This window comes from Carassius carassius, chromosome 16 (assembly GCF_963082965.1).
Source record: "Carassius carassius chromosome 16, fCarCar2.1, whole genome shotgun sequence".
Classification (NCBI taxonomy): domain Eukaryota; kingdom Metazoa; phylum Chordata; class Actinopteri; order Cypriniformes; family Cyprinidae; genus Carassius; species Carassius carassius.
Genome location: NC_081770.1, coordinates 12,265,748 through 12,286,029, shown reverse-complemented (window position 1 = coordinate 12,286,029; position 20,282 = coordinate 12,265,748). Strand labels below are relative to the sequence as shown.

Below are 20,282 nucleotides of genomic sequence, written 5' to 3'. Positions count from 1 at the left end.
GTCGTGGTATTGCCAGCCCGAGACTCGAAATCATAACCTAAGGGTTAGGGTCTCGGGCCACTTTCATGAAAGAGCCCCAACCTAACCTAGTCTCTCCCACTGAAGATATTTGTACATTTAAAAAAAAAAATTATGTAGGCTATTCATAGATTAGAAAAGCCACCTCAGCAAAGTATTAAATAATGAATTGTCCTGTATCTTAAATATTACATTTCTGTTTAATTTAGTGTACATTTTAAATGTAATTGCATTATCTAAAATTTTCACTAAAAAGATAGGAACATTTGGTCAACATTTGGTAGTTACAAAAATTAAGAAACGTTTAATGAAGCATGGCAAATTTATTTTCATTAACCTTGAAATTATATTTAGTTGAGTATATTAAAGTTAGCCATATCATATAGTAATGTTTCACAGTTAATCATGTAATTATTCAGCTTTTTAGGCTAATTATATCCAAGAGATAAAGGAATCAGGGTGTTTAACAAAAATGCACCTCACCTTTCAGTTAACCAACATCTCCACTGACCAGTAGCAACTGCACAATAAGCAAATCCCAGCCGGGTCTGACACTTTTTTGGGACCCCTTGACACATTTCTGTTGTGGTCAGTGCTATTTGCAGCATGTTTCTTAATTTGCATGTGTTGTGAGGATTTGCAGTGCATTTCTTTGGATCCATTTCAGTGGATTTGCAGCACGTTTTATTATCTGCATGTGTTGTGATGATTTGCAGCGCGTTTCGTTAAATGCATGTGTTGTGATGATTTGCAGCATGTTTCGTTAAATGCATGTGTTGTGATGATTTGCAGCGCGTTTCGTTATATGCATCTGTTGTGGTGATTTGCAGCGCGTTTCGTTATATGCATGTGTTGTGGTGATTTGCATCGCATTTCGTTATCTGCATGTGTTGTGAGGATTTGCAGCGCGTTTCGCTGCATTTGTTGTGATGATTTGCAGCACGTTTCGTTATATGCATGTGTTGTGGTGATTTGCAAGCGCATTTCGCTATATGCATGTGTTGTGGTGATTTGCAGCGCGTTTCGTTATTTGCATGTGTTGTGGTGATTTGCAGCGCATTTCGCTATATGCATGTGTTGTGGTGATTTGCAGCACGTTTCATTATTTGCATGTGTTGTGATGATTTGCAGCGCGTTTCGTTATATGCATGTGTTGTGGTGATTTGCAAGCGCATTTCGCTATATGCATGTGTTGTGGTGATTTGCAGCGCGTTTCGTTATTTGCATGTGTTGTGGTGATTTGCAGCACTTACCGTATTTTACGGACTATAAGTAACACTTTTAGAGTGCCCTCTCGCGGCTGTAGACGGTAATGTTTTCTCTTGGTTCTTGGTTCTAAATAAATGCGACTTATAGTCCAGTGCGACTTATATATGCTTTTTTTTCCTCATCATGACGTATTTTTGGACTGATGCGACTTATACTCAGGTGCGACTTATAGTCCGAAAAATACGGTAAGTCATTTGTGAATTAATGCGTATTTGAGATGCGAACCGGTTAAAACGATTCAGTTCAGTTCACTGGTTCAAAAAGATCCGGTTACATTGAATGATTTGTTCGCGAACCGGATATGATAAACTGCTTTGTTTTGATCTCTCTCACAACAGACACGGAAGAGAAGACAATGCTGAATAAAGTCGTTGTTTTTGCTATTTTTGGACCAAAATGTATTTTCGATGCTTCAAAAAATTCTAACGGACCCTCTGATGTCACATGGACTACTTTGATGATGTTTTTCTTACCTTTCTGGACATGGACAGTATACCGTACAAACAGCTTCAATGGAGGAACTGAGAGCTCTCTGACTAAATCTAAAATATCTTAAACTGTGTTCCGAAGATAAAAGGAGGTCTCACGGGTTTGGAACGACATGAGGGTGAGTTATTAATGACATAATTTTAATTTTTGGGTGAATTATCCCTTTAAATGACTTGTACATTTCTCAAAATCATGATGAAAAAATATTTTGCAAGAATGAAATATCAAGAAAGAATGATCTTGCAGAATGGTGTAGTTACTGGATCTACCAGCAGAGGCTAACTGACCCATGCTGAAGAGCGAAACCATGAGCCTTTGGTATTAAAGGGTTAGTTCAGCCAAATATTAAAATTATGTCATTCACAACTTACCCTCAGGTTGTTCCAAACCCGTAAGACCTCCATTTATCTTTGGAACACAGTTTAAGATATTTTAGATTTAGTCTGAGAGCTCTCATTCCCTCCGTTGAAGCTGTACCTAAGACATAACAATGCATTAAAATGCTTTTGGAGAGTTTTCTGCATTTAATCATTCTATGTTCTATATCCATAGATTTCAAAATGTTTTGAGGGGAAAATAAAATAATTATTCTAAAGGGTCAGTGTTACAGTTTTTCTGAAAATATTTAAATCCTTTACGAATGCTCTAAAACATCTTGAGTGTTTATTAGCATACTGAAATGTATTCATAAAGGATTATTGTGATTATATCAAAGGATATTGTTCACAGACAGTTAATAATCACATTGAGTTACTCACCACTGACATCAACATTGAATATCTTGGATTTGGTCTCTTTTGTGGTCTTGATCTGTAGTTCATAAACTCTAGAGTCTGTTGTTTTGAGGTTTGTGATGGTCAGAGAATCTGTCCGATTGTCCAGCTTCAGTCTGCCTCTGAATGGTTCTTCCTCATTCCCTGGTACTGATAGTTTATTAATTTCTTTATCAATCTCTGCCATGAATTTATTTTCACCTTGAATCTTCCACACCAGTTCCAGAACTCTCTGTGTTTTAGTATCACCAGTGTGTAGAGTGACAGAATCTCCCCCCATCACTGACACTGACACTGACTTCACTCCATCAGCACCAAACACACCTGGACAACAAACAGAAACCATTTCCAGACAGAGATTATGCTATTAATGCGATCTGTAATTTTCATATATATATATATATATATAAAAAAAAAAAAAAAAAAAAAAAAAAAATATATATATATATATATATATGTATATAATTTCATTTTACAGTATAAAACATAAATGAGTACACCTCTGAACATAACGATATGTTCCTTTTCTGAAAGATCACTGTTGTATTTCATCAAAAGCTGACACAACTCTACTTTGTTAATAGAGAAAAACAGTAAGTAGACCTACACCCTAGATTTAATTCAACAAGCTTGTAATATTCCAGTTTGTAGTTTGCCACTGCCAACTGTCATGTGAAAAACAAGAGTCCAACATTGAGGAGAAGGTATCTTCTTCTTCAAGATTTTGTATTTTTGCATTAGCCCAAGATTTCATATATGGGCCACACCCAACCCAGCAGTCATCAGTCTTGTTTATTTGTCTTATTGCTTTCATATTGCTGTTTTGATAAAATGTTTACTTTAATGAATGAAAATCTCTCGAATTAAATAGGGCTGGGGGTTGTGGTTGACATAATAATTTTAAAGAATTAAAATGCATTAACATTAATTCAAACCAACCCCACATACCGTCAGAAGAGCAGGCTGTGACAACTGCTCTACTCTACAGCGATAATCAAGAGTTTGATGGCGGTTTACTTCAAATACGTGTTTTATGTTTCCACCTGAATAAAAAACAATAGCGACAATGACTTTTTTTTTGTGATGTCAGTGTTCATGTGAAATAGAGATGCGCAGAATATTAATACATGCCGTCAACGCCATCTAGTGTTTACAAAAAACAAACGCGCAACCTTACCCCCTAAATACCCACCATTCATTTTTATAATGTGATTTATCACATCATCTATTTACAGAGAATACAAGTCTGTACGTTAAGAAACACTGGATGTAAGTAAATACAATAACAGCAAATGGATATATGTTCAGTTCCCGTTTTATATTGAAACCGAAAGTATTAATAAAAGAATTTAAGAAGTAAATCTGACCCACCATACGCGAACAAAAAAAGCCAAAAAGGGAAGGGATTGTTCCTCATATTGATGTCACTTATGGCCGCATCCAACGCGAATGAAAGCAGTGATTCAGCGCAGTAATCATGGGCTTGTCAAGCTGACCAAGTCACGTGACCACTGCGAAAGAGGAGGTGGTCCGTCCGCTTCCTAAAGGCAACCTAGACCAAAACAACAAACATCTTCACTCAAAGAAACAGGTATACCTGCCTAATGACTGTAGACCTTTGCGTTCATACATGCAACCTCCGGTTTATATGCAAATATTAAGTTATTTATGTAGAAATCAGTTCAAAACCCACCTGGTCTTGCCTACATTGTTTATATTAGCATGTATCGGTAAGCATGAAACCTTTTATCATTATATATATGTAACAGAAAGAGAAACCTTCACAGAAATGTGAATGATTTCCACTACAAATACCACTATAGTACAAGCCATCAAAATTTAACCAGTAAAACCATTAAATAATGGTTTCCTGTAGTGTGTTTTGGGGCATAAGGATTTAGTGGCTTTAACAAAAGCCACCAACAGAAGATGACTAATTAACAGTAGAGACCAAAAGGCGCCATTGTAGTTTATTTATTATAACCAGTAAAACCATTACAAATTATGATAAAAAAAAAAAATTCAACAGGATTGAAATGCATTATTGTATGAACTAAAATACTTGAAATCTACATAAAAAGAGCAGAATGCAAAATGTATAAACAGACCTAGATTCTAGAAACCTGAAACAGCAGAATTCTTGAGTATTCTTGTCTCTCTCTCTCTCTCTCTCTCTCTCTCTCTCTCTCTCTCTCTCTCTCTCTCTCTCTCTCTCTCTCTCTCTCTCTCTCTCTCTCTCTCTCTCTCTCTCTCTCTCTCTCTCTCTCTCTCTCTCTCTCTCTCTCTGTGTCATATCATATTAAACACCTTATATATCTAATTAATTTACAATTTGTTTTTCTAACTCAATAGTTCTCAAATGTAACCCATTGTAAAACCGCTGCTGTCTCTTTATGAATGAATTGAATAATCATGTCAGACACTGCAAACTATAATGCTATAGGCTACATGCTGTATAGTGAGTGGCGGGCAAAGAAAACCTAATGTAACTGTTAGCCTTTTTTTCTTGTTCTTGTAAACTAACACAATTCACTTGGCAACAATTGGGCACCAATTCCGAGTATATCACGACTTTCACTTTCACTTTCAAAACAGTTCCTTCCCAGTTTTGGTAGCGCCATTAGCGCCCCCTTTTGTCGGCCGTTAACGTCACTTAATCTGACACTTTTTTTTATTAATTTATTTTTTTTATGGTGAACCAGTCAGACTTCTCTACACTGTAAAACCCGACAAGTTAACTTAACTCAAACCGTTTGAGTAAACAGATTGCCTTGATTTAAACCATGAAAGTTTTGAAACTTTGCATTCAAGTAATTAAGTGATTAACTAAGTGCTGATTGAGAATTAGTGATGAACAGCTGCTGTTAACAAACAGAATCACTGAAGAAAAGAGAAACACAAGAACTACTACAACTGACTTCAGACACAGCCTTAGATGAAATCAACTGAAATAAAATACATGAAATCTCTCAAGATCTGATTAAACAACCCCACAAACAGCATCACCAGCTCCACTTATTAATAACCAGACTGACTTTATTTCTGTCAGACGTCTACAGAAGATCTTATTGAGAATGAACTAAGGTTTAGATGTTAATTTATTGTTTCATTTGAAGTAACCATGTTAGAGATCACTGTTTGCTTTAGTTGGGCTCTTGACCCTTGATTTCAGTCTTTGTGTTTTCTCTGGCTGTTATAACCGTGTGTTTCTAAAACACATTTGTTGTAATTCAAAAGCCCAGAAGAAATGCCATCAGGTGCTAACATGTACCTAGGTGAAGGTTGTTATACTTTATATTGATTATAGTAAATGGATGCTATGAGCCAGTGGTTCTGTGATAATCAGATAATACAAAGACTTTCCAAACAGTGTGGACTTCTATGGTATCAATTAGTCACACACAGACATCAATAATCAGCATATGAACCTCAACAACGGTGACCATAAAAAAAATGCTGCAGAGCATGCTGGGAGCCATGGATGAGTTTTGTAATACAATAGTACCCAGCATGCATTGCAGCTTTATTTTTTCGTCACCATTGTAGAGGTTCATATTCTGATTATTAATGTCTGTGTTTGACCAACTACTGGCATAGAAGAAAAATGAATGTGTACAAAGTGTTTATGAAGTCATTTTTATATTAACTGATCATCACAGAACCACTGGCTCTTAGTGACATTTTTTACTAGAACCACTTCTACAAATTACACTACACCTACTTCATCAAAGATTAGACTCCGTACTGTACGGCTCAATAATTGTGAATAATAATGAATAATTATCTTCCCAATATAAAGTATAACAACCTACACCTAGGTACAGGTTAACACCTGATGGCATTTTTTCTGGGCTTTTGAATTACAACAAATGTGTTTTAGAAACACACGGTTATAACAGCCAGAGGAAAGACTAAGACAGATGTCAAGGGTCAAGAGCCCAACTAAAGCAAACACTGATCTCTAACATGGTTACTTCAAATGAAACAATAAATCAACATCTAAACCTTAGTTCATTCTCAATAAGATCTTCTGTAGACGTCTGACAGAAATAAAGTCAGTCTGGTTATTAATAAGTGGAGTTGGTGATGCTGTTTGTGGGGTTGTTTAATCAGATCTTGAGAGATTTCATGTATTTTATTTCAGTTGATTTAATCTAAGGCTGTGTCTGAAGTCAGTTGTAGTAGTTCTTGTGTTTCTCTTTTCTTCAGTGATTCTGTTTGTTAACAGCAGCTGTTCATCACTAATTAACAATCAGCACTTAGTTAATCTTAATTGCATTGTATATCTTCTTTCAGTGAACTCAACTGAATTAAGTTCAGAGTACTCATAACTGTGAGTTTTTTCAACTTAAACGGTTTAAGGCAATCGGTTTCCTCAAATGGTTTGAGTTAACATAACTTAAGGATATCTGTTTACTCAAACCATTTGAGTTAAGTTTACTTGTCGGGTTTTACAGTCAAGGCAATCGTTTTACTCAAACGGTTTGAGTTAAGTTAACTTGTCGGGTTTTACAGTGTAGAACTTCCAGTTTGTGTATGTGTGTGTGTGTATGTATATATATATATATATATATATATATATATAAACACACACACATATATTATATATTTAGAAAAATATATAATGTACATTATACATTATAGTTTAGAAGCAAATCTAAGCTACTCACCAGGGAGAGAAGTTTCTTGTATAACGATTCTCGTCTATTGTTGGCAATCTGAGGTTAATAAAATCCAAAATTTTTGGTTCTGATGTTGTTTGTGTTGATGAGAGACCAGTTTGGCAGTTAACACTCAACCATCATGGTCCCTTAACACTTCAACATCGTTATCAGAGGAATTTTTCAATGACTTCTGCAATGTGTAAAGTCTAGTTATACAATGAAATTTACAGTTTCATTATTAAATTCTGTACTGACACCCAGCATTGCACACTGCATAAACATTTACATACAAGATGTGCATGTGCTGTTTGCTGATGATGACACAGATATTTCTGACGCTAGGGGACAGATTAAAACTTGTTTTACATTTCATTTTATGCAGTGCAGTATATAAAACTGAAAATCCGCTGTTTGTATTACTGTGTAAACTTGAGTCAAATCTGTTTTTCAATGTACTTCATTTAGCTTCATTTGTAAGTTTGGAAATGAGGGAGTGGTTCCGTTTATCTTGTTCAGACAGGTCTATAAAACCAGTGAACACAACATGTTGAAAATAAACCACAGGAACTGAGAACAAAGATCTTATCCTTATGACTTGCAACAAGTGAGCACAGAATCTTTGTTAAAACACTTGATCCACATTTAATCATTGCAATTCAAAGTGAATGAAATTAAAAACTAAATAAAGGAACAAAAACACAAAACAAAAAATCCCTACGATATGAAAAAACACCCCTTTGCAGAATATATCTCACAGAATGTCACAGATTTATAGCCATAATTTCCATAAAACAGCTTCACTGTTGTGAGTCCACCATCAACAGCAATATTTGACAGAACATGCAGCACGCCATCCACACAGTTCTCTCTGACACCATAAAACAGTCTCAGTTTTATCAGGTTTGATTGGCTTTATTGTGTTTTTGTACATAGATCTATATGTATGAGCACCACATGCACATAAACTTTCATAAGAATGGAACAGAATTGATACTTTTCACCTTTCACAAATCCCCATGCAAATAAGATATGAAGATTAAACTATGAAGAGAAAACATTTTCAAGCAACCAAACCCTGCTGGTTTACAATGAGAATATTTTTAACCTATTTAATCAGACAAAGTCTTGAATAGTTCTGCAACTTAAACATTTCAGACTATAGTGTTCCCTTTTTTTCTAGTAGTCAAACATGAGGGAAAAATATGTGATATGTCAAAAATATAAACATATAAAAACTAATTAAAAGCTGATTATTATGTCATGCAAAGCCTAAGTTTATATTGTTCCAGTGCTTATGAACTGTTGCTTCTCATCTTCACGCTGATCCTGAGAGTGATTCACTTTATATTCACTGAAACCTGTTATAAAAGTAAAAAGTGTAACAATAGTTAAAAAACAATAAATAAAAAGAAAATAGCAATTAATAAATAATAGTTATAATAGTCCTTTCAACAGTAATCATACTTAAATTCCTTTAAAGACTAAATCATTTTTAGCTTGCTGTACGATTTGCATGAAATACTTACACCTTTGCCTTCGTTGCTTATACTTCTTGCAGCAAAAAACACAGTTACAGCCCAAACTACCAGACCAACACCAGCACCACAAATCCCTGAAGGAGCACCTGACTGAGCTGTAATGATAAAGAGAGACAGTCATTAACGTGAATGTGTGTCTGATCTTTAACATACACTAGAACATCAACACTATATAACCCGACTCACAAAGCACAAATCTAAATGAGACTTTCCTTTTGAAAGACTTGAAGTACTCACCACTGACAGTAACACTGAAGCTTTTCTGTACGGCATACGTGCTTTTGATGATCTTTATGTGATAAACTCCTGCAACTTCAGTCTTGATGTTGCTGATTTTGAGATTTCCAGTTTTAATATCCAGTTGCAGTCTGTTTGTAAATCTCACATCATGTTCATTATATATTATTCGTCCATTTTCTCTGTCAGTTTTTACTACAGAAGTGTTTTGGGGTCCGAACGTCCACTCGATCACATCGTCTCCTGTTATATCAGTAATGCGAGTCTGTAGAGTGACAGTATCTCCATTCCTCTCTGACATTTGCTTCACCCCGTCAACACTAAACACACCTGGAAAACATCCAAGAATAGCTTTTCAAATCTCTGTTCTAATTCTATTCTTCAAAAGGTGCTCCTTTTAGACTTGCACTATTTTTTTTATATTTAGTATACAAAAGCAAAAAAGGCCTCTAACGGTAGCTAGCTCTATTGGTTTTCTATTCTATCTGTTTTATTTTTATTTATTATATAGTTAAAAATAATGCATTTGCATATCATTGCTCTTTTGTTGATTTTGATTGCTTCCATTGTCTTCATTTGTAAGTAGCTTTGGATAGAAGTGTGTTTAAGATGTAAAATTCTATTTAGATTAATTTTTGCTGGATTAAATTAATTATTTTTTCTGTAAACATACAACAATTCTAAATTTATATATACATATATATTGTGATCACAACACGATTAGTAATGTATTCATCCTCTAGGGGGCGCTTCAGGCTCAGAAATCCCTTCCAGTAAATTCTCAGAAAAATACACACTCAAATAACAGTAGTAGGCCTATACTCGTGAAATGTACAGTTATTAGTCTATTTCAGTCATTAAACAGCATTGTTCTCTCTACTGTTGGTAGATGGCCACGTGTTTTATTTGGATTGTTTTTAATACTGTTTAGATCTTTGAAAGTGTATAATATATAAGTGTTTTATATATTTTTAAGTGTAAACATTTTAATGACTGGCACCACAGAAGCAAACTAAAACAAAATTTAAAAAAATAGCCTAAATAAATCATAATAAAGTCTTGTCCTGTCTATATTCAATGTTTCTTAGCCTAGGTCTACTAGTATTCTTTACAGAATAACATGACTAAAATTGTGTAACATTTATAGAAAGTTTAATCTACTCACCACTTATATTAATACGTAATTTCCTGTGTAAAATCATGCTGATGGTGTTGGCCTCCACCTTATAAACTCCAGACTGATCTCTTCGGATGTTTCTGATGGTGAGATCTCGGGTCTGATCGTTCAGTTGGATGTTACTCCATCTCGAGTCAGCAGCACTGTTTAATCCATTAACTTGCTCGAGACCATCGATGGTTCCAACGTTTGTTTGTTAACGTTTACTGCATTCTTTTACTATTAAAACCCTAATTAACGTTGACAAGCATATGACATTAGAAAGTCTGAAGTCTCAAGCTTCAATATTTATGGTCACGATTTCACAACCAAAACCTCATTTTAATTCATACCAAGATATCGCAACAATAGAGGTAACATTGAATCTGAGAGTTCTTAAGTATTTTAGTCCAATGACGATGATAGACAACATAAATATTCAAATATATGTGTAGTTTTAACGGCAAAATCAATAAATAACTTTGGTCCAAAAAGTGTTATTATAAGAGCAATATCGACTATAGACTAAATCTGCATTGTTTGTGTAACATATTCCGAAATTAATTATAATTGCTGTCATTTCTACACAAAAGTATGCACTCTATGAGGTATAACAGAGGTATTATCTTGTTTGCTGGTCTCACATACAGATTAACCCCGCCCTCTGCATTCTTTCTGCAGCGCTGATTGGTCAGTCGTTCAGACCATTCTCAGAGTAAGAGTCACTCTGGATGCTCATAGTTGTACCTCATATTTAGTGGGGCCTCTTCAAATTCGCATTATAGTCTGTTCACACTTGTGCCTTAAACGTGAACATTTTTTAAGAAGCTCTTGCACATTTTCATATATAAATTCCCAAATATATTTTATTTAAAAATTATGGATGATTGTGTTCTAGAATGTTTAGTCTCTCTTACTCTTTTTCTGTATGAATATAATTACTTCTGACTACTGTACAACAAACGGACAACTATCATCTTTCTAGGGAGACTTCAGTTATGCCTGTAGTATAAAGAGTTCATGAAGTGTGAGTGTTTTAGTTTGTGTGGGTCAGGTTTGTGTTTGAGCTCAACCAGTGGGGGCGACAGTTAAAAGGTTAAGTTAGTGATAAGGATGACTTGATCTCCAAACTTCCACACAATCTGATCAGATCCCTGTATTTTAGTAACACCAGTGTGTAGAGTGACAGAATCTCCCTCCATCACTGACACTGACTCCACAACATCTGTCTCAACAAAAAACAGATGTGGAGAACAGAACAGAATACTGCTTAATGATGAAAGTAATTTTCATACAATAACACTTGAAATATACATGTGCAAAGGACTCTTGGAATGATGGTACAAATACAGTTTTTTTAATATTTAATTTTTTTTTTATTGCTTGTAAAATATAAAATTCCAGAAAGGGTTAAAACACACCTTATCTGTCTTTTTTTATTTTAGTTTTTTATTTCTTATTCGTACCTAAGAGTAACTTGTCATGTAGTTAAAAAAGGTAACATAAATGCATTAAAAAAGATAAATGAATTCAGTACAAAATGTATTTTTTAACACATGGAAACATAGGCTTCTCTCTTTATAATGTTTACAAAAATAACAAAACCTCACTGGATAATGTGAAGTATTTTTAAAGACTTACATTTTGCTCTGAATTAGCATTAGCACACTACACTCGTTTTAGCCAGTTACTGCTGTTGTTTTTATCTTTTCACTAAATAAATAAATGGATAAAAATAACCATTCCACAGCATCTTAACTGTCCTCAGATGACTGACATGAGTTACTCACCATGGACAGTAACTTGAAATGTCTTCAGTTTTGCATCTGTGCTCTTGATGTCTACACTATAACGTCCAATGTGTTCAGTTCTGATGTTTGTGATGGTCAGAGATCCAGTCTGTTTGTCCAGCTTCAGTCTGTCTTTAAATATTGCACCGGGGCCATCATATGTAGAGGGATTTCCATCTGCTTCATTCATTCTAGCTATGATTTCATCATTAAACTTCCATATTATGTTACTATCCTTCGGTATTTCAGTAACATCAGTGTGTAGAGTGACTGAATCTCCCTCCATCACTGATACGGACACTTCATCTGCTTCAACACCAAACACACCTGAAGAACAAACAAAAACTGTTTTTATATATATATATATATATATATATATATAGTAAACACACAATATGGTAATATTTGTGCTCTAAATACAGTATATTAATGACAGCAAATTCTCAGGCAATATATTGTTTGTTAACAGCTCTATTCCTGTATTTGTACTTAGCAATGACAACATTACACTATATATGTGACAATATAGTTTCACGAGTTTGAGCAGTTATTGACCCTTTTTATTCACAATGATGTATAGTTCAGATGCGATATTATGAGCTCATTTAAGGTCAGTCCCTGAACTAACTATATTCTTGCAGAATGTTACATGCTCTTGTGCAATGATAAAATACATTTTGTGTTTTAGTAAAGTAAAAGCAACATTAACCACTATAACAAATACGGCAAAAGAGGTCCATGTATTTGTTTATAATCTTTATAATCTATTTATAATCTTATAATTCTCTATTTATAATAATTATAATCTATTTACCATAAAGCTCTCAAAAAGTCATTTTACCGAGCTTAAGTCCCTTAATACACTTTTTTTCTTTTTGCCAGCAGTCTGATGCAGTAGCTTCTTATAGTTTGTAAGCACAGTCAAAAAAATCTTTTTTCACAAATTTATAAATCTACCTCAGTTTTACACCGTATCAGTAATGTAAAGTAAACAGATTTGTTTCATTGTGTCTCTTGAAAATTAAGCCTAATGTGGCTTGAAACTACTACAAGACAGAATGCAAATTGTAAAAAGTATCAAACGCAAAATAAATCGTGTGCACAAAAAAATTAATTAATAAATAATAATATTAAATAATAAAATCTTATTCTTAAGGTTAAATGTCTCCGTTTTCCCCCCCAGATAAATGTATTATTTTTATTCTGAGGTTGAGGTTGAATGAAGTAACATTTCACAACTGGCTCATATCTGGATTCATTTATGATTGTTTGAATGAATATTAAATGACAGAGCACAGCTCAGCACACAAGCATGGAAGCATTTCACATGGACACACAAAGACTGAAGAAGTGGCACTGGTACAATGTTGCATTCATTTTAAAATATTTAATATTTTACATTTTGAAATAAACACTGGGGGTTTGGGATGGCATAACTTATTCTTCACAAGCAAAAACACGTATAGCCCAACCTAAACTGGCCTAATGTTGCACAGGTTTCAACAGCAACAATAGCCATGATTATAAGCTTGATGGTAGTTTATTGAAAATGTGCATACTTTTATAAGTAGGCCGCGCCCTGAATGAGAGAGACAGTAACTCAACCAGGATCAAGTCCAAAAAACTGACTTACTGATTGAGAGAGTGACTTATTTCTGTTTTTCTACAGTAGTACACGCGTTCGAGAGTTGCAGACAGTTTTCTATGTAAAATAGTAACACTGCGAATATTACAGACCGTCAGCGCCCTCTAGTGTTCACTACTAAACACACACACGTGCACAAACTACTTACTCCAAAAACACCCTTAAAGCAGGGAGAGGCAGCGTGGGTCCTGGAGTGCAGTTGTCCTGCGGAGTTTAGCGCTAACCCTAATCAAACACACCTGAACAAGCTAATCAATCAAGGTCTCCAGGATTAAAAAGGCTACAGAGAAGTGTTTTTTTTTCTTTTTTTGTTTTTTAGGTTGGAGCTAAATCCTGCAAGACATAGGCAGTAGCAGTAACAGGATTTATATTGAAAACGAAAATGCTAAATTAACATAACAAATAAACTTATTACTCACCATTCACGAGTAATAAAACCCCAAAAATGAAGGTATTATTCATCATACTGATGTCGCTTCTGATCGCGTCTGAACTACAACAACATTGATTCAGTGCATTGATGATGGACTTCTGAAACCTAGTCACGTGCTTTCTCCAGAAAGCGGGCGTGTCGCGTCATTAGTCTACTATTTCGAAATGTTCCAAAGTGAATCTTGACTAAATCGAAATTATGAAATCCTTGTTTATTCGAGGTTTGTGATCTGCTGCATATTATTAGCCACTAGATGGTGGTAAATGTGGAAAGTTTTGTCGAAATAAATAAATAAATAAATATATATATATATATATATATATATATATATATATATATATATATATATATATATATATATATATATATATATATAGGCCTATATATGACAACATATTGACAAAGTAAAGATTTACATTCACATTTGTTCATGAAATGTTTTTATTTCTACTAGATATTGGTTTAACAGAAAGTTCCATATAGATTCAATTCCCCACCCATTCCCACAAAAGAGAAAGTAGTCTGTCACCGTCTGATTGTTTAAGAGAAAAAATGAATAGATAAGCACAACAGTAAAATTTTAAAAGTAAACAACATTAAGGGTCACTTTGCATCGGGCAAGCGAGAAACTGCAGGATATGGCCATGGGTCTAAAACTGATAAATCAAGTTAACTCACAGAATAGTGCATGTAATTAAAAGCAAAGAGAAGCCAGATGAAGAGAGGACAATCAAGAGAAAAAAAAAGTGTGAACTATTTGTTTGAGCGTGTAGTGTGTATGAAGGCCTTCTTACATGAATCGCATCCCCTCAAAACAGCTTTACTTTAGGAATAAAAATAATTACTAGTTTGCACTGAATGCTTTTGAGCCTCTAGCAGTTCAGTTTCTGAGTCAGAGTGAAACCTGCTGTGGTTTAATTCACATCAGTTAAGTGGAAAACTGACTCAGATGAATGTGGCTTCTGTTGAGTGGACAAACGTCTCGCTCCTTTTGCATGTGTGTGGTTGATTTACGTGCAAAAACAAGAGTTTATTTTCCTTCAAGACAAAAACTTTCCTTCCACTCAAAACAGAAAGTCTACATTATAAAACAATGTATTAATTCCATAAACAGTTAGATTAGATATTTAAAAAAAACAAAAATAAAGCATTGGTATGCATTTGTTGTTCTAAAAGGTTAAGGGGTAAAAAGCCAGACTTCACAGAATTTGGCTGAAGATTTTTTTATGATCTGCTTGTCTCATCGCAGGTAGTCTCAGCCTCAGACATCACGCCCACGGACCGTTGGCTGAACGTCTGATGCATATGGCACACAAAAGTGGAAATGCTTCAGGAGTGTCAAAGTCCTCATCAGGTTGGTTGAATTCTACAGGATTTCCACGAGACGTGTGTGTCGTGTTCTTTAACGTTCCACCAAACCGTGGCACCAAACCCCCTCACGAAAGAAGAAAGACTAGTTCTTATCAGGATCAACTAAATGCTGGATTTTCAAAAGTATGTGAAATATTTAAAGTTGGCGGCATAGAATCTTTAAAATATGTCCAAGAGTTTACACACCGGTCTGTTATTGTGGTGACATTTCCATGCCTCGAAATGTGATGATGAATGAAACAAACTGTGATTGGTTGTTTGACATGTCGAAAGCTACCTTAGATTCCAGACCTTCAGTCTAATGAGTACACCGCAGGTTATCTAGGCCACACACACTATTTAAATGGGGCATAACACACACGGTGTCACACAATCTCATGTTAATCTTTTGTACCTATATCCTTCATATCTCTAAAAAGTCTTTAGTTTTATCGTATTTATAAAAGAAAGCTTTGCGATTCTCTCTGGAAAAAGCTGAGCTCCTGGAGGTGTTGGTGAAGCATGTTGATGGGCACAGTCTGCTCTTGCTCTTGTCAATGCATGCGCAGCCGAGTTTTTCCGGGAGAAATGCCCATATTAGGAGTTCCACCCTCGTCTACGTCATTAAGTGCCATGATCAAAACTTGTCCGAAACTTGTCATACATTTAAATAGTTTTATGAAACTTTGCCCATGCTTAACTTGAGAATCCAACTCTTTAACAGTGCAAACAACTCTGAATGCATGGAACAGCATTGTACAACTGAAACAGTGTTAAAAGCCCTATGTGTACCGCGTGTAAGCTAACTGAGACTTGTTATAGCACTTATAAATCATTGCTCTTTTTGTTGTTTTGATTGCTTCCATTGTTCTCATTTGTAAGTCGCTTTGGATAAAAGCGTCTATTAAATGACTAAATGTAAATGTAAACATGCCATTGTGTCTTGAAATTGACATCAGTTCTTTTTCCAGAACTCATCAGCCACTAAACGATCTCGAACGATTGAAGAAAATGATTTTTTGTTCTGTTGTTTTTTTCCTCCTCTGATTGGTGAGTAATAAATGTAAGCTATGGCCTTAGTGTTAGCACATTAGCCAAAATGGTTGAAATAATTAAATTAGCTAAACATATAGGGTTACTTTTCCATATACATATAATTCTGATCTCCAGACTCAGATCGAGCAGAACTCGTGTAATCAAAATAGAGGTGGTTTCTAAGACAATATCACAATATCAGAGACAGACTGCTGATTAAAACACAGACTGGAGATTTCACCATCACAAGCATCACTAATGAACACACTGGAGTTTATGAACTAAACAGCCACTCAATCTCGGACAAAAACAAAATTCATAGTCACAGTTTACGGTGAGTAGCCTATTACATGTAACATCCCTTTTACCTATACTGTCATTTAATCTTAGATTGATTTTTTATTTACTCTCCAGCTCCTGTGCCTGTTCCTGTCATCACCAGATACTCTCCTCAGTGTTCATCATCATCATCATCAGGGTTCAAAAGTGTGCTGATGAATGGGTAATGGCCAAATAAATAGTTTTCCTTTAAGACAGATCTCCAATGTACACACAATAGATAGCCTACATTGAGAAAAAGTAGTGAATGCAACAGTCAGATTTGATTTTAAACAAACTTAAAGGTGCGTAGTTTGTACATTAAGATATTTAGCCTACTGCTAGCTGTGTGTAAGGGATCTCTACTCTTTAAAATCGCTATTAAATATATATCGGAAACAAAGCTTGTTTCTGTGGAAGCAATATAAACACACTAACTATTTTATGGTGGCTGCTAGAGATATAAAGCAAGATGTGAAACTGAACCTGAACTCACTCATGCACAATCACACGCACTTGAGGGTTTTTTTGTTTCTCTCTCTCTGTGAGTGGGTGAAGTTTTTATCTCCTCCTCACCGCAAGTTATCTACACACAGTAGGCTATTTAAGATTCTGAAACTACTCAATTGTTGTATTTCATGCAAGTGTTTTTTTTTTTCTTACATTAACGGACCAGCCACTGAAAAGATCTTAAACATCTCGAGAAAATGATTCACAAGCTCGTTTTGTTCTGTTTATGTATTCTACCTCTTATTGGTGTGTTATAAATGTATTTATGGACAGATGAGCTAATTATATATATATTTAAGTTCACGTTTAACATTAACATTTAATTTTGATCTCTAGGTGCTGAGACAGATGAGATCGTGTCAGCGATGGAGGGAGGTTCGTTCACTCTCCGAACTGGTTTTACTGAAAGACAGGGAAATCAATACATCGAGTGGAGGTTTGGATCCAGCAGGACTTTGTTAACCAGAATAAAGTCAGGAAACATCACATCCACAAGTAACACGGTATTCAAAGACAGACTGCAGCTTGACAGACAGACTGGAGATCTCACCCTCACAAACATCAATAATGAACACACTGGAGTTTATGAACTAAATGATGATGCAAATAAGGACTTAAAATTCATTGTCACTGTTTATGGTGAGTATTACAGATGCAAACAGTATTTCATTTTATATTACCTGCTGTCAGTTGTGCTTATTCTTGGATTTATATGTTTATTTACTCTCCAGCTCCTGTGCCTGTTCCTGTCATCACCAGATACTCTCCTCAGTGTTCATCGTCCTCATCATCATCAGGGTTCAAAAGTGTGCTGTTGTGTTCAGTGGTGAATGTGAGTAATGTGACTCTCTCCTGGTACAAAGGAAACAGTTTATTGTCCAGCATCAATGTGTCTGATTTTAGGATCAGTCTCTCTCTTCCTCTGGAGGTGGAATATCAGGATATAAACACCTACAGCTGTGTGATTAACAATCCTGTCAGCACCCAGACCAGACACCTGGACATCGATCAACTCTGTCAGACATGTTCAGGTAGGTACAGTGATAATATCAGTGAAACTTTATTCGCAGTGTATCACTTGTTAACACCTTAAAACAGTAAGAGGAGACATGTCAAAGTCTATTTGAAGAAATTAATGCAGTTTTTAAAGAAGTATCTATTCTTTCACAGACTGTGACTACTACTGGAGTCAAACGGCTGAAGCTGTGATCCGATTGGTCGTCTCTGCTGTGGTGGGAGTGGCTGCTGTTGCTGCTGTTGTTGTACTAGTTTATGACATCAGATCCAGAAGAGCTGGACTGGAGTGGAAAGTTCACTAAACAGTAACGTACCTGGTATTATAAAACAAGAATAAACAGTCTTTTTATTTCTGTCACTTCCATTGGTTCAAAACATTATATATCAGTCTATTCCATCGATCTCCAGTCTGGTATAGAAAATGAAATCCCGATCTTGACCAACTGCTATTATCAGTTTGATTGATTGTTTTACAATTTATTTGTATTTTTTTATAAATTTGGAAATTTGGTTTACCTTTCCTTTTCATTAGAAATAGCTAATTACAAAGTGTTAAATGTTTAAAAATAAGATTTTAGTTTATTCTGTCCTGATTTTTTAAGCTTGTATGGTCAAGAAAACTGGCAATAAAATGTTTTATTTGGAAGATGATTTTATGTAATTTTTTGCTATTGATTTTTTAAATGTGGAGTTTTGTGTATTTTGTGTGTGTGAGAGATAGGGTCACACAGTGGAGTCAGCTGTCTTAACTGTCTGTGGCTTGTATACTGCAAACACATATGAGCTTCATCACTGTGTCACGCTATTTTCGGGCTTGAACGGATGATAAAACTAAGGATATTATTAACCATCTTTACATTTATTTTGAAAGATGAAGCTTGCGATTATGTAAAGGGCCATTACATTTCTGATGAGTGCTTGCAGTGTTCAGCCAATCACAATGCACTGGGTCAGTTGGCCAATCAGAGCAGACTAAGGTTGTCAGAAGGAGGGACTTTGTAGAAAAAGATGCGTTTGAGAGAGGGGGGGGGGCATAGAGGACCTACTATAATGTACAGTATTAGAAAAATAATGTTTTTTGAACATTAAAGCATGTCCACATATTGTTACTCCGAATACACAAAACAATGATCTTTAAAAAAAGCATCATATGACCCCTTTAAATAATCAACATTCAAATTAAATTAAATTATTTAAACAAAGAGACATAAGGATACATTAAATAAGTTCACACAATCACACATCTCTCTCTCTCTTTCTCTCTCTCCATCACATAAAAACCTCAAACTTTTTTATTTCAAGATATTGTCATATTTTGTCTTTTGAGACCCATTTCAAAATATTATGTGAACTGTTTAGAAATAGTTAAACGTTTATGGTGTCTGTTTGGTAATAACTGTTCACATTATTCAAGCTTAATCATTGTAAGCTTCAAATACCTATTTGATTGTGTTTTATTAACGATCAGTCACTGGTCGTGATCTCATGGAGAAATTATGTACACTGCAGAAATTAACCTTGAGCAAAATAATAATAATAATAATAATAATAATAATAATAATAATAATAATAATTAGCTTACAGACCAGCATACAGTCTGACATCTGAAAATAAAGAGAGAATGGTCATTAGTGAATGTGTGATGATTTCTCAAAATCTATATTGCAAATCAAATCAAAGACTTGAAGTACTCACCACTGACAGTAATACAGACGCTCCTCTGTAATATCTTTATTTGATAAAGATTTGAGACGTCAGTCTTGATGTTGCTAATGGTGAGATATCCAGTTTGAATATGGAGATGTACAGTAGTCTGTTTGTAAATCTCACATCATCTTTATATAACAGTGTCACTTTCTCTCTGATAGTTTTTACTATGGAAGTGTTTTGATGTCCAAACATCCACTCAATCATCTCCAGCTATATCAGTAATGTGAGTCTGTGACAGAATTTTCTTCACTCCATCAAAACTAAAAAAAAAGAAGAAAAAAAGAAAGAAAATCTGAAAAACAAACAGGAACAGTTAAGGAAAATATTGGA

The 20,282-nt window shown here is 34.9% G+C and overlaps 2 protein-coding genes across 3 annotated transcripts in view; one reads left to right on the top strand and one right to left on the bottom strand.

Moving 5' to 3' along the window:
- Positions 1–18,699, top strand: part of LOC132159576 (CD48 antigen-like) — a 159,053-nt gene extending 140,354 nt beyond the window's left edge. Inside the window, exons 2-4 of one of the 2 annotated variants that reach the window (XM_059569139.1) lie at positions 16,812–16,875; positions 18,033–18,256; positions 18,396–18,681. In XM_059569139.1, the coding sequence (XP_059425122.1) occupies positions 16,812–16,875; positions 18,033–18,256; positions 18,396–18,544 (437 nt within the window). In that variant the 3' untranslated portion in view covers positions 18,545–18,681. Of the gene's footprint in view, positions 1–16,811; positions 16,876–17,555; positions 17,865–17,956; positions 18,257–18,395 lie in introns of those variants that run through there. The other variant, XM_059569138.1, reaches the window with a different exon arrangement.
- On the bottom strand, positions 8,090–14,113 carry LOC132159570 (uncharacterized). The gene is made up of 5 exons (XM_059569131.1): positions 13,999–14,113; positions 11,935–12,261; positions 8,989–9,318; positions 8,740–8,846; positions 8,090–8,571 (listed from the first exon to the last, which is right to left on the bottom strand). Exons 1-5 carry the CDS (start codon positions 14,042–14,044, stop codon positions 8,551–8,553), a joined length of 831 nt encoding a protein of 276 aa, XP_059425114.1. The 5' UTR covers positions 14,045–14,113; the 3' UTR covers positions 8,090–8,550.
- Positions 18,700–20,282: the final 1,583 nt, after the last annotated feature.